We start from the raw sequence: 13,288 nt of genomic DNA on the forward strand, positions 1-13,288 counted from the left end.
AGATGTTTGATACGATCATTTTTTTTATAGACAGCACAATATTAATATGGTACAAATCTGATTACAAGGATTACAACAAAAATATGATCAATGTCGACAGTACGTGAAGCAATTTACACACAATAAATTATCAGAAAAGAAGATGAGCGGAAAACACAAATCACTTACAGTATCGGATAGCAAGATTTTTGGCACTTAAGTGAATGAAATAATAATAATGATAATAATAATCATCGGAATATAAATTCCTCTTCCAACACAGTGTGCATAGGTAGCCTTTCCATAAAACTATACATATATTTAATATTCATACAATAACTTCAGTATACTTTTAATGTATTTTAGATGCTCACAATCCCTTATAAATATCATTTAAGATCACATGGAGAGATAACAGCACTCTATACATTTAGGGGAAGGGCTCAATTGGCTTCTCAAATATCTCCATTTTCTTTTAAGTGCTTTTAAATACTTCTGTCCTGATAATCCTGGTGCTTTAGGTCCCGGTGTTCGGGGTACGAATGTGCCTCTGCCGTCAAACAAGTGCAAAGGATACTAAAAAGAATCAGAGTAGGAGTAAAAAAGACATGCGTGTCAAATCTGATTTACAAAGACTCGGTTCGCAAAAAGGCACAACGGTTTCAGGAGGCAGGAAGAGAACGATTAATGGCCGCCACATACGCTGATAAAGGCACACTTGTATCCGTGTATACTTCCTCCCTCTTCCCTTATTTGAGTAACAAACGCACACGAGCAACAGATCTCTCAGGAGGCTCTCAGAGATAAACAATGTTCTCCTCGCCTCCCTCCTCCCCGTTCTGTCCTTCGAGGGAGAGGTAGGCCTGTGGGGGAAGGAGGGGGGTGAGAGAGGGAGACGTGAAGTAGTCGTCCTCATAGAGTCTGTGACCGGTGACCTCTGACCTCCAGGGACCCGGAGAGTGCCTGTCCAACGGCGGGCTGAAGTCTGCTGAGAGGGACAACAACGTGTTTTAGAGGGAGAAACATTTTTTGAGCCGAGGTGAAACTAACTGTCACTAACTGTGCAGCACACTGTATTTAGAGGGGGAGGGGGGCATGAGCACACTTACTGCTGTTGGTCCCGTGCAGCTGTGCGGTGACCCTGCTGCTGAAGGGCTGGGTGGGGTTGTTCTGCGGCCGGGGGCCGCCGCGGTTGTTGCCGTGGTTTGGGTACGTCTGAGCATGCGGAGGCTGCTTGCCGTGCGCCTGGCTCAGCAGGGTGTTGAGGCTGTTGTAGAGGCTGGCGCTGAGGCCGAGGCTGGCGCTGAGGCCGAGGTTAGCGGCGTAGCTGGAGCTGTGCAGCGGGCTGTCGCGGTTCTTCGTCGGCGGGGCGGAGAGCAGACGCTGGTGCTGGTGCTGGTTGTTGTTGGCGGGCCGGCGGAGGTGGTTCTGCTGGAGGGAGGCAATCAGGGCGGCCTCGTTCTCGTACACCGAACAGTTACCATCCAGGCTGCCTGAGCGGCTGTGGCTGGACACCTGGGACGTCGAAACAATACCAATTATTATTTACTTTTTTTTGTTGCTTTCATTCATTCCTGTACCGTTGTCTCTCCTTTCCCTTCCGTTACCTTGTATCCATCCAGCGGTATCGTCACGGGCAGGCTGCTCTGGCGGTGGTGCCTCCAGCGCTGCAGCAGCATCTGCTGGGCTCCGATCTTCTCCTTCTCCCTCTCCACACTCCTCTGGCCCTCCCTCAGTCGGTCCAGGTTTTGCTGGTACTCCAGCAGCTGAGCCTCCAGCTCCTCACGCTCGCAGCGCAGCTGCTCGGCCTCCAGGAGGCACTGCTGCTCCCGCTGCTCGAGCTCGCTCTCCTGCTCGCACTGGGAAACACACGGGGTAATGAAAGACATTTGACATTAAAAAAAAGTGCTATACAAATTTAGTTTGATACTTTCTTACTAATAATAACACAATAAATTGAGCATGATCGCAGATAATGTCGCAGCGATCTAAAACGTCACATTTTCATGTCTTCCACATATAATCAAAAAGTAAGTAAATTGTGATTGTCGTGGGGTGTGTTGATGCTGTGTGTGGCATCGTGATGTTGTGACACAGTACATCTACAATGAGTGTGTTTGAGGTTCTTTATTAAACACACCATTTCATACCGTCTTTAGACTCCAATTTACTCGCCAACCGTAACCCCGACAGACAAGAATGCATCGCTGCCGCATGTTGCATTTTATGTAAGATATTTAAGTTTATGTGCTGCAGATGTTTAGAAAAGTAGCCAGTAAGCCAGAAGTACAGGCAGAAAACCCTCCCAGCTGTGGTTAAAGGGAAAAGGAAGTTACAACATTTCATAACGGAAATAACATCTGAGCAGCACTGCACGTCACAAACTGATGATATCTAAACACATCTGATCAGGGACGTGAATTCATTCATTCAGGTCATAGGTCTTGTTATTATGTGACATCCTTCACTCTTTACACTGATGAAGCTGCATCAGAATCTGTCTAACTGTTTCTAGAATTTGATTTCTTAGTCGAAAGAGGAGTATATCAACTTTTTACCTGCGCCAGCTTGCATTTGGATGTGATAAGATCAGAAACTGGCTCAGTGGAAAGATGTGGGCGTGCACAATGCTAACCGCAACATTTTGTATTTGTGTAATGCCAAACTACAGAAAGAGGCAGAAAAGGCAAAAGAAGAGAGACAAATGAGAGCGCGTCAGCACGAGGCCTACCTGTTGTTTCTCTCTGGCCAGACACTCTTTGTCCCAACGATGCTGCACCTGTTTCAGCTTCACGTGAAGTTTCTGCACCTCATCCACCTCCTCCTTCTCCTTCTTCCTCTCTGAACCCCTCTTCTCTACTTCCTCTTTCCTCTTATCAACGCTCCTCTGCTTCTCCTGCTCCTGGACGACAACGGAAAAAAAACATTCACTGCTATGTGTGTGGTGAAGACATATTCATTTTAACATAACTATTAGGTGACTCATACCAAACTGTTTTGGAGGGACGTGAGGGTTCGGAGCTGAGGTCTTTCTCCCTCCTGGAGGAGGAGTTTCTGGACTTCATAGCAGCTGTCCTGGACGGTCACGGCGGCCTGCCAACACAAAGAGGAGACACCTGATCAAGCTCCAGTGACTAACCCTGTCACTCGTGCATTCAGCACCTGTGTGTCTTTCCTCACCTGCAGACTGTAGAGGAGCTGAGTCAGACTCTGAACGCTCTCTGCCACCTGCAGAAAACAGTGATATTACAGAGTGAACGATAATGCAGGTTTATTTGATCATTGCTTGTGGAGGAGGTACGGCGGTTGAACCTTCAGCAGCGTCCCTTTGGCGTCTCCTCTTCTCAGCTCGACAGCCGGGCTCCACAGGACGCCGTCCGGCCCCGTCAGCTCGCCGTCTGATCCTGGAGAGGCGGAGCTCATGCTGAGCGTGCTCAGATAATCCGCTGCGGGGCAACGAGAAGTAAATGTCACCGCCTGCACATTTTCTTTTTTTTTGGCAATGTGGTTCACCTGCATCGGGTGAAGATCAAGTAGTGTGAAGGACAAGCATTACAAAAAGACAGTCTGAATGACTCACGCTCAGAGGGAGACTCCTGAATGCTGCTCCCGTGGCTGTTGTAGCTGCAGCTCTCTGGTCCGAGGACCAGAGAGCTCGGACTTTTTACAGCGAGGCCATCACGACTCTGCAGAATGGTGATCATGTTCTCCGCTGCAGAGGGAGAAAAACTCGTGAGAGTGTTGCTGCAAGTCTGATGTTCAAATGCCAACCAACAATGAGAAGAACACAAACCTACAGTATAGCATATAGTTTAAAATTTTTTTATGTTGTTTCCTACAATATCGTATGTTTCAAATGTGCAGAGTCGTCCTATTGAAGTTTGTAAGTTTAATTAAAACAGATGATGTGCTGTTGAGCTTTGCAAAGCTGCTTCTTATTTGATTAAAAGTCATGCACGCCCCCCCCCCCCCCCACAGGAGTTTTGTCTTATTTCAGTGGATTAGAGCTCAAACTCAAATTACGTGGTAATCGTGGTGCGATTTGTAATTTGGTTTGCACATTAGGGATAATGTTGCTAAGACACTCCTTTTCAGGAAGGGCTCATATAAAATGATATAAGGTTAGATGTGCTAAGTGATTAATACAGCGTATGATTTTGAATGTCCACCAAAATATTTCTTTTGTATTTTAAAATGTGTTTTGAAATGCTGTTGAATGTGATGATTGACAAAAAATTGTCTGCCAGCACGATGCATTCAGGTTCATGTTCTCATGTAGGTTAGTCACTAATCACAGTGACATCATTAGCCATGATTAGGCTTGTTAAATATGTCCAGTACAGGAAGTGACACTGCTGCATCACACAGCCCTTCAACCCTTCGTTGGCCACACAGCCACGCTCTTACCTTCTCTGAGTGCAGCGGTGAGCAGTGCCGAGGCCTGTCGTGGCGTCTCACCGTCCGTGTCCGGTTGTACCAGCAGATGGCGGTGTAGTACGGGTTCTGGCGAGCGGAGAGTTAACTCCGTGAGCTCGGCATAGAGCTGTAACTTCTCCTCCAGGCTGTTGCAGATTTGCTGGTCCTGACCCAACAGCGTCTCTGCAGACAACAAACACCGAGATCAGGACTCGGGAAGCATTTTGTGGTTCTATTGATGAAGGGGGGGGGGGGGGGGGGGGGGAAGTGTTCTCACCTTGGAACTTGGCGATCTTCTGAACTCTCACTTCTGCCACTCGCCTGGCCTCCTCTGTCTCGGCACTTCGCTCTTCCTCCTCCTCTTCCTCAGGACAACTGCCGGGTAAGACCAGTAGGTTAGATGACAGGTGACACACGACCATGAACTTACACACATAAACCAGGCGCACACAAACACTGTAAACTTAACACACACACACCTCTCCACAGCTTGCCGTATGTGTCTCATCCACGCGTTCCTCTCGTCTCTAGTGGTGGTGTGGACTTCGTACATCTCCGGTCCCACTGAGGAGGCGGAGATGAGGAACATCCCTCTCTCCTCGTTGGCTACTTCTCGAACAATGAGCTTCTGCAGAGGGATTACAGGAGGCTTCTGGTCCTGAAAAAGCAGATAAAACCGGTCCAGATATAAAGGAGGGGGAGATACGAGTAGACAGCTTGGACAAGATGTTTTTTACTTTACTTCAAAGAGTTCTTACCACAGCAGCAAACACAAAGCGTTGATCTTTCTCTTGTAAGAAAACCAGAACATCTGTGAGCAGGAGAGCCAGAGTATCTGAAAAGGGGGAGACAAGAAATGCATGTAGATTGGTGCTCAGTTAAACTCAAAAGATCTCGTGGCACAGATGGGGGTCACGCACACCTTTTAGACGTCCTGTGGCAGTCTTCCAGTAGACCAGCCCTTTATACTGCAGATCCCTGTGCTTGCTGTGCAGGTCCTGTTTGCGGAACACCTTGTCGTTCTTTAGCTTGGCGAAGCTCTTGTTCTCCAGCCGGGCCAGCACTTCCTGCAGCTCCTGACATCTCTCGTACCTATTCACGGTCAGGTCCACCGCAGCGATGACGTCGCGGATCTGGGCCAGGGCACTCGACAGGTCAGAGTGTTCCCGACTTCCCTCTGTGGAGGGGAAAGAGGTGTGGCATTCAAATGAACTGTTTTTTAATTTATAACACTCAACACAGGTACATAAAGAAAAGTGTTAAGCACATGCCAGCTCTCTGCTTATTTAGCAACTTTATAGAGATTGACTTTCTTTATTCCTTAACTGCTAATTGTCACGAGTCATGGAAAGTAAATATTCTCAAGCATCCAGCAAAAAATAAAAAAGCATTCTCTCACTTTGCAAAAAGATATTTTAGTTAAGTACGATGTTGAACACAGGAAATCTCTCTTTTTATAGTTAATATAGTCTCTATATAGCGTATTATTTTCCATGCAATAGTCTGGCCTGAAACATGCAGCAAATAGTTAAATCGTGTTACAACTTTTAGACCATTTTGCTATGCAAGAACATAAAAGATGTCCCTTGCCTTGCTCTTTGTGTTGCCGTTTCCACAGAATATGTAACAGGCTTAAGAGTTGCACATGTTTACAGTTTCGTTTGGGACACAGCAGAGCTGACATACCCTGAGTGTAATGTAATATCCTCTCCAGCAGCACTGGGTACTTGGTGATGCGCTGAGTGACCAGCAGGATAAACTCTGGCACCTCTCTCCGTCTCACCAGAGTGTTATTGCTCTGTTGCTGTGAGCAGAGAGGTTAAATGAGCACCCGTTCAATCCTCCACATTTTACTGTAAACCTGCTTATTTAAAAAGCAGAAGAGGTCTGGAAGCAGGCGCTTACCTTGACGAAGTTTTGCAGTTTTTTGTTCTGTTGCTGCAGCTCTTTGAAGACGTTGACGGCCTCGGTGTGATGGCTGCAGAACTCTCCGTACACCTGCTTCATCTCCTCGGCGTATTCATCTGAGAACTGAGCGAGAGGCCGTGAGAGGTCGATCAGAAGCGCGTGTCTGTGCGCAGTTTATGTGCATGAAACCGTCTGAACCGACCTGCTGGAGCAGAATATCCCCGATCTGATGGATGAGGTAATTGTGGGGGTTCTCGGCTTGGGCCGCCGCCTGTCGGCGCTCCAGCAGCGCTCCGAAGAGGTTTTTGTGAAAGAGCAGCAGAGGGTCCAGACAGGGGAAGATCCGGGCCACGCAGTCACAGTCGAGCTGCAGCTCCTCCAGCATGCCTCTCCGGAACACCCCCGACATGACCGTCAGGGTTTGAATGTGGTGCAGCTCCGTCTGCATCAGCTCTATGTGGGGGGGGGCAATGAGAGGGGATTAAGGGATCCCTAAAGGCAAACCAATGTCTGTCTGAATCTAAGTGGAACACCAAGTGGCTTCATAACTGCTTCAGTTCCTCCAAAAAAAATCGATATTAAAGATATATAGATCAGGTCCAAGTCAAGTCACTTGAGTCTTTGGCTCCACCCATATATACCCGATATTCAGGAGAATTGTCCCACCGTAAATGACTTCCTGCCGTTTAATGGTGTGCCTGTCGTGTTGCCTGCAGAACTCCGGGCTGACTGCCAGACTCCACGACTCCACCTCGAGTCCCAGCAGCTCAGCGGACAGGCCGCTCATGAGAGGAGCGTCGACGGCATCTGTGTGGGACAGAAAACGATGAACCATGTCTTTCTTCTCTCTACCTGCCTCAGTCAAAAAAATGGATCTCTCGTCTCCAGCCTGTTCAAAATGATGCAGCTAAGCTTGTATCTGGCACTAAACGTAGAGACCCCAGACTTTGCATACCTGCACTGGCTGACAGCAAGACTTTACCGATTGTGCTTAAAGCACAGAGAGGCCGGGCCCCCTCCTATACTGATGGACTCTTTACGACGTAGATTTAGATCTTCATGTGAGGCTCTTATGGCTGTTCTTACGGGCAACAGGCTCAAGACTAATAGGGACTGCGTTTCCTCCTTTAGGGCGCCTGTAGTTTGGAACTAACTGCCTGAGGAAATTAAGCTAGCCAAAACAGTTTCATCTTTCAAATCCCTTCAAAAAACACACTTTTATAAAAAGGCTTTTATGTGAATCACTCCCTATGCACGTTTCAGTTTTGGCAAAGTTTTGATCTGTTCTTAACTCTTTTTTTTAACCTTTATTTGTTGGTGTGTGTTTATTTCTATTTCATATTGTTGCTGCCTTTTGTTTCATTGTATGTAAAGCATTTTGTGAACATTATTTTTAGGAAGGTGCAACACAGCGTTATTATTACTATCATCATTAATGATGATGTTAATGATATTATCTGTAGGAGCCATGTATTTGATGTAAGTATTTAGTTATTTTATCCATAAGTAGTATTGTTTAATTATTCTAGATGTTACATTTTTCGTTGTTTAGCACACTTTTTTTGTTTGTTTATGAATTGGTTAACACTGTGGACACCTGCGGTTATATATATATACGAGTAGTACAGGACCAGCATGCACCGGGGTGGGCCTATGGTTTTTTAACCATAGGCAGGAGAGACAGCGACAGTTGTTTCTTTGTTTTGTTAAATACATCATGAGAAACACAGAATCCTGGATGGACAATGAACTCTTTTGCCTGCGTGTCAGTGGCGCTTTGATTTATGTTTGGTTTAGATTTTTCGACAAATGGCCACTACATTATCATTATTATTATTAAATCCACTCCACAGTAATTCTCAATGTTACATTTGTCTAGGTGGGACCAATCACGTGATAAGCTCGTCTTTCTCACCCTGCGTGGCGATCGGCGGCTCGGCGGATGGGAGAGTCGCAGTGACCGGCGTTCCCTCATCAGCCAAGGTGCAAGCTGTCACCCCACACTCACTGTCCACCCCCGCCGCATCGCTCAGCCGTCTGCACAGACACAAAATTAGTGAGTTACAATGTTCTTTTTTTTTTTTTTTAGGACAAAGAGTATGTTTGCATGGGTGTGCATGATTGTGAACTATGGTTTTATTTACGTCAGCATTTCAAAACTGATTCCAGTTTGATATTCAAGATCACATCGTTTCAAGTGTTTTCCTTGGAATTAGATATCCCAACATACTGTAATCCAGATGACTTAAATCAGTTTTGGTGGGTTAGAACCACCTTAAGATGGACGTACTGATACACAATGGTAACACTGCCATCCTACCTGCTGTCTATAGAGATGGAGAAGCTTTTGGAGAGAGGGGCGACTGTTTCTCTCTTCTCCCTGGTTGTCGTGGGCAGTGAAGACGAGGAGGAGAAAACGGTGGCCGGAGAGTTGTCTTTCACAGAGTCTGGAGGACAGACCAGGAAAAAAAGTGCAAGGAAGAGGAATTAGTCACACTTTCCCCTTCCACAAATAAATACTTCAAATGCCATCGTGCTTTCTTTACGTCCATGTCGTCCCCGAGTGTGGCAGTAACCCAATAATAAAAGCTGTGAGGACGTCCGCAGGCCTCTCTCATTGTTTAACTGGGCACGCGGCCTGCCAGTTGTGACAAGATGCTGTCGTAATGGACGCTGATCGGGTTCGACACTTGACATCTTTGTCGGACATCAAACACTCGGACGGTGAAGACACAGAGCTTCACGTCAAGGAATTCCTTGTGTACACACACAAGGACAATCCAGGCAGATCCCCCACTGAGACGGATTAAAATGTAACTTTTTTACCACGGAAAGACTAACAAGTAGTGGGGGGGGGCAATGGGATTCCTAATCGACAACAGGGGACACCAGGGAGGACAGGTAAAAACTTAATCAAGGACCAAGGGAGGACACATTACAGGAGAGAAGGGGGAGGGGGGGTAATATTTGACTCACTGTGTGGGAGAGACGAGCTCTTGCTTTTCAGCAGCAACACATTCCTCTCCTGCAGCTTCTGAGGAGACACATAATCACATCGGCAGCTGTAACTCTCAGCGTTTGGTGCTTTGAATGTGAAGCTGTTGTAGTTGCAGAGAGACAACTTCAGTCAACACCGGAGTCAATTTATATCCAAACAAAAACATCGAAGGCACATTTTGCTATACGTCGTCGGTTTGACATGTTCGAACACATTCCGGGAGTTCCTTTGTCACCAAGTGTTGGAATTTGAGTCTTCCTGTTGTACCCGCTTCCTTTTCAGCCTGTCGCTGATTTATATCTTATTTTTGGCATTTCGCCTTTATGAGACGGCACAGGCGAGTGTGGCAGGAAACACAGGCAGAGGCGGAGGGAATGAGCTGCAATAATAAAAAGCTGGATTTGAACCGTGGATGTCGCCGCTAACGCTGCACGGCACGCGCCTCACAACGCTGGACATGGAGATTTCTAATTTCCAGCAATTTTGAGACCATATGTGAACTTTTTTGATTCAGAGTTTGAAGAACAATAACTGTAGCAGAGTGACAACACGAGAGAGACAGATTTTCAGACCACGGAGTGTTAATTGTGTACTTAAAGGCGACTTGTGGAGCTTTTCACCACTGGTGGTAAAGGACGCTTACAATCGGTCGCAGGTTGTTGGTTCGACGCTGTTCTGCTGACATTGCGCCAAAAAAGAAGTCCAACTGCGCCAACAAAAGGAAGTTAAAAAGAACACTGCAAGCTAGTAAACATGGATGTAAACCAAAGGGGCAGTTGGAGAGCGCAGACCTCCGCCAAGGCCGTTTCAATTAGTGAAAAAGAAAAGCGTATATCTGGCGTGTGATTCGGATCTGTGCCAAAATCGAATAGGTTCTTACTTGGCCCATGCTTCTCCCTTCTACTAATGTATGATTTTAAATATCTTCAGAGTTGGCTTGGCAAATGTTTTAGGAGGAAGGGAATGCCCTCAACAAATTTGTTCCAGGGCACCTTTATTTCAAAATACACGTCATGTAACTGCATTTGGTCAATTAAAGCGGGTTCTCCAGTGATATTACACTTCCGAAGATTTGGAAGATTCGCGAGAGACAATCATTTAGAAAGAACGTTTGAAGCTGAAGCAGCAGAGGCCAAGATATTCTGACTAGTAGTCCTTAGTATAGATCAAGCACCAATAACGAACCTACGTTTCCCATAATGCCATCTATAGCATCTTTTTGTTACAAATGTATCGTCTCCAAGCTCAAGCTGAGATAACCAGATATTTTCTCCTCCCCAGCCACAGAAGATATTATTCGCCTGTTTTCACAGGCAGAGTAACGCTCACTGTGACAGATAAACTGACCTATATGTGTAGAGTTGGTGGAGTGGCCCTTTAATGGTGGAACAAGACTTTCTTCCTCGTTTGACTCGTGAAACCATGCGACATTTGAGAGAAGCTCAAGCATGACTCTTGACATTCTTGCAAATAATAATATCTTAAAAAGGACACTACACTGTTTGTGTTGTTTTTTGACAGGTTGAATTTTTCCCTTTAAACTATTATTTGAATTAATTCATAATTTGTGCTTGTTGGTGTTGAGATGAAATGAAGTGCTTGGTGTTACCTTGCCGCAGGCTGCAACAGACTCTCGACAGTTCTTGTGGACATTGAGGAAACAGTCTACGGAAAAAAACAAATCAAATCCCAGTTAATTTCATCAGATGATTGGTAACAAACCAAATGACAACGTTTCTGGAATCAGCGTCCAGATGGCTGCCGAGTGAAGAAAAACAGCAAGGCGGCACGTGCGAAGAGCTTTTAAACAAACCCTAAAAAACAGTTCAGCCGCCGCGGGACATAAACACAACTACAGCGCTGACAGTAAAATGCTTACTGGAGCACTGCAGCAGCTCCTTCCCAGAAACAGGCTTGTCGCAGGCCACACAGAGAGCGGGACCGGATGGAGTCGCTGGGACAAACTGGTGTCCATTAGCGGCTCCCGTCTTCTCCTTTCCCTCCTTCACCTCTTTCCCCTTCACCTGAAACGCAAGTCGTGAACATTCACAAACAGCTGACGTTTACTGCAGTCAATGTGCCACAATATCGCGTACACCGCAGAGAAATACCATGACTCAAAGAAGCCAGAAGCGGTCATCTTCCTGATGAAACGCACCTGTTAAAGTGGGGTTAGTTGTGGATGAAGGGGGGCCTCTGCGCTTGTGTTTACTTTGTGAAAGTCCAAGAGGACGGCTGCTGTTATAGTTCTTCATCCTTAGAGGAGGGGGGGGGGGGGGGGGGGGGGGATTCATCTGTGCATGTGTGTGATAGTGCAATGTTTATTTTCTCATCAGACTCTAGGAGTGCATGTTTTGTTTTTCGACTCTCCATGTGCATCTTGCGTCTGTACAGACACGCAAACATCTTCTTGAACACATGCGCACGTTGATAAGATTGTACTATGGAATGTGTTTTGGCTCCTCTCGCGCTGTGTGTGTGTGTGTGTGTGTGTGTGTGTGTGTGTGTGTGGAGGGGGGGGGGTTCTACGAGTTATGTAAGAGGATATTTTCACTGCATCCCATTGCTAAGACCTGAGGGGAATTTTCTTTTTCCTCCCTCGCCAAATAAAGGCACCGCACGCAGACAATGGGCTCCCCAGCACAGGAATTCAGACCCGGCCCGTCCCGCCGAAGGTGGTAAACCTTTTACTGCGCTACTGCGGGGGAGGGTTGTTTCAGCTTTCTCAAATCCCCGTTTTTTTTAAACACACATAGATGAGAAATATTCGCTCACCTTGGCCTTGTTGCGAGTGCTGGACATCCTGCTCTTAAGAAAGCTGAAGGTCCGGCTGACTTTGTACTTCTCCGACTCGACCTTCGACGGGATTATGTACTTATCCCACTCCTCGTCCTCAATCCTGTTCCAGCGTGAACACGTCAAGTCAGCGGCCATCGCAACATTCAGGTCCAACATGTAAACCTTTTCTAAAACTAACATTTCAGTACTTTTCATACACAAGAGTCAGATAACCAGGTACACTGGTGTCATGCTGAAATGAAACAATGTCCAGACGGTCTTCCAGGAACCCTGGGCCACAGACTATTACTCTTAACAACATGCTTGGCATGCTTGGAGGTCACTATGGACTCTAGGGGATACTATTTATAGTCTGACCGTGGCAAGATGCAATTGATGATGTGTCAGCTATTTGCACCAACCTATGCTACTTCCATTCAGCATTCTCGGTAAAAAGGCGACAGAACGTAAAGAAGAGAAACATGCACAAACATATGCAGTGACCTGCCGTACAAAAAAAAGGTCGCATACAGCTGCAGAAAAAGAATCCGGATGGTTAATGGATGAGTCGGGGAATGGGTTGTGTGTTTTTTTTTTTACGGCGGGGGGGTTAGAGTGAGTTAAGCTACACATGCATGGGTGCGAGGCCGTTGTGGCGAACACGTACTCTTTGAGGAACTCTGTGAGGGTGAGGTGCTGGAGCGATGCGCCGCTCTCCTCCTCTGCTGACTGGGCCCGCTTACGGAAACCCAAAACCCTGCGTGGACACGACACACCTCAGACCGGGATGTAATGTTTCGGTAGACTCAGAATGTGAATATTAATATGTGTGGCATTTAAGATTAGAGTGTACAACCCATTTTCTGAGCCGAACATAGACGACTACATGTGGATGGTCATATTGATGCCTGTGATACATGATGATTTATTAAAGCTTATCACGTATGAGCCAGAGGTGACATATTATGCTGACATATTAGTTAGTGAGTCTCATAAGGCTGGTGTTGTGAATATTGAGATGTCTATTCTGATACAATAATCCAACGATGTTATATGATAATTGCCTCATAGGATGATCTGAAAATGTTTCCTCAACAATAAGCGATGCATGGTTTTCATCAAACAACACGTATGAGCGTGTGACATATGCACGGGGCGGCGAGGTGAAATGAACTACAAAATGAGGATGAATTGTGGGATTTTATGAAA

General features: G+C 46.3%; 1 protein-coding gene across 4 annotated transcripts in view; it reads right to left on the reverse strand.

The window, feature by feature from the left end:
- Positions 1–5: 5 nt before the first annotated feature.
- Positions 6–13,288, reverse strand: part of LOC142957569 (rho guanine nucleotide exchange factor 28-like) — a 37,253-nt gene continuing 23,970 nt past the window's right edge. The window contains exons 16-39 of one of the 4 annotated variants that reach the window (XM_076099479.1): positions 12,747–12,836; positions 12,077–12,200; positions 11,181–11,325; positions 10,911–10,966; positions 9,280–9,337; positions 8,624–8,750; positions 8,219–8,340; positions 6,970–7,110; positions 6,506–6,756; positions 6,301–6,426; positions 6,082–6,199; positions 5,318–5,572; positions 5,154–5,230; positions 4,875–5,053; positions 4,673–4,770; positions 4,387–4,578; positions 3,560–3,691; positions 3,292–3,425; positions 3,160–3,207; positions 2,968–3,072; positions 2,711–2,875; positions 1,587–1,838; positions 1,089–1,494; positions 6–967 (exon numbers count right to left, since the gene is read on the reverse strand). In XM_076099479.1, coding sequence (XP_075955594.1) covers positions 777–967; positions 1,089–1,494; positions 1,587–1,838; positions 2,711–2,875; positions 2,968–3,072; positions 3,160–3,207; positions 3,292–3,425; positions 3,560–3,691; positions 4,387–4,578; positions 4,673–4,770; positions 4,875–5,053; positions 5,154–5,230; positions 5,318–5,572; positions 6,082–6,199; positions 6,301–6,426; positions 6,506–6,756; positions 6,970–7,110; positions 8,219–8,340; positions 8,624–8,750; positions 9,280–9,337; positions 10,911–10,966; positions 11,181–11,325; positions 12,077–12,200; positions 12,747–12,836 — 3,592 coding nt within the window. In that variant the 3' untranslated portion in view covers positions 6–776. Of the gene's footprint in view, positions 968–1,088; positions 1,495–1,586; positions 1,839–2,710; positions 2,882–2,967; positions 3,073–3,159; positions 3,208–3,291; positions 3,426–3,559; positions 3,692–4,386; positions 4,579–4,672; positions 4,771–4,874; positions 5,054–5,153; positions 5,231–5,317; positions 5,573–6,081; positions 6,200–6,300; positions 6,427–6,505; positions 6,757–6,969; positions 7,111–8,218; positions 8,341–8,623; positions 8,751–9,279; positions 9,338–10,910; positions 10,967–11,180; positions 11,326–12,076; positions 12,201–12,746; positions 12,837–13,288 lie in introns of all 4 variants that reach the window. The other 3 variants (XM_076099478.1, XM_076099477.1, XM_076099480.1) reach the window with 3 other exon arrangements.

Source organism: Anarhichas minor, unplaced genomic scaffold (genome assembly GCF_050575085.1).
Source record: "Anarhichas minor isolate MPS153535 unplaced genomic scaffold, ASM5057508v1 ptg000025l, whole genome shotgun sequence".
NCBI classification, from domain to species: domain Eukaryota; kingdom Metazoa; phylum Chordata; class Actinopteri; order Perciformes; family Anarhichadidae; genus Anarhichas; species Anarhichas minor.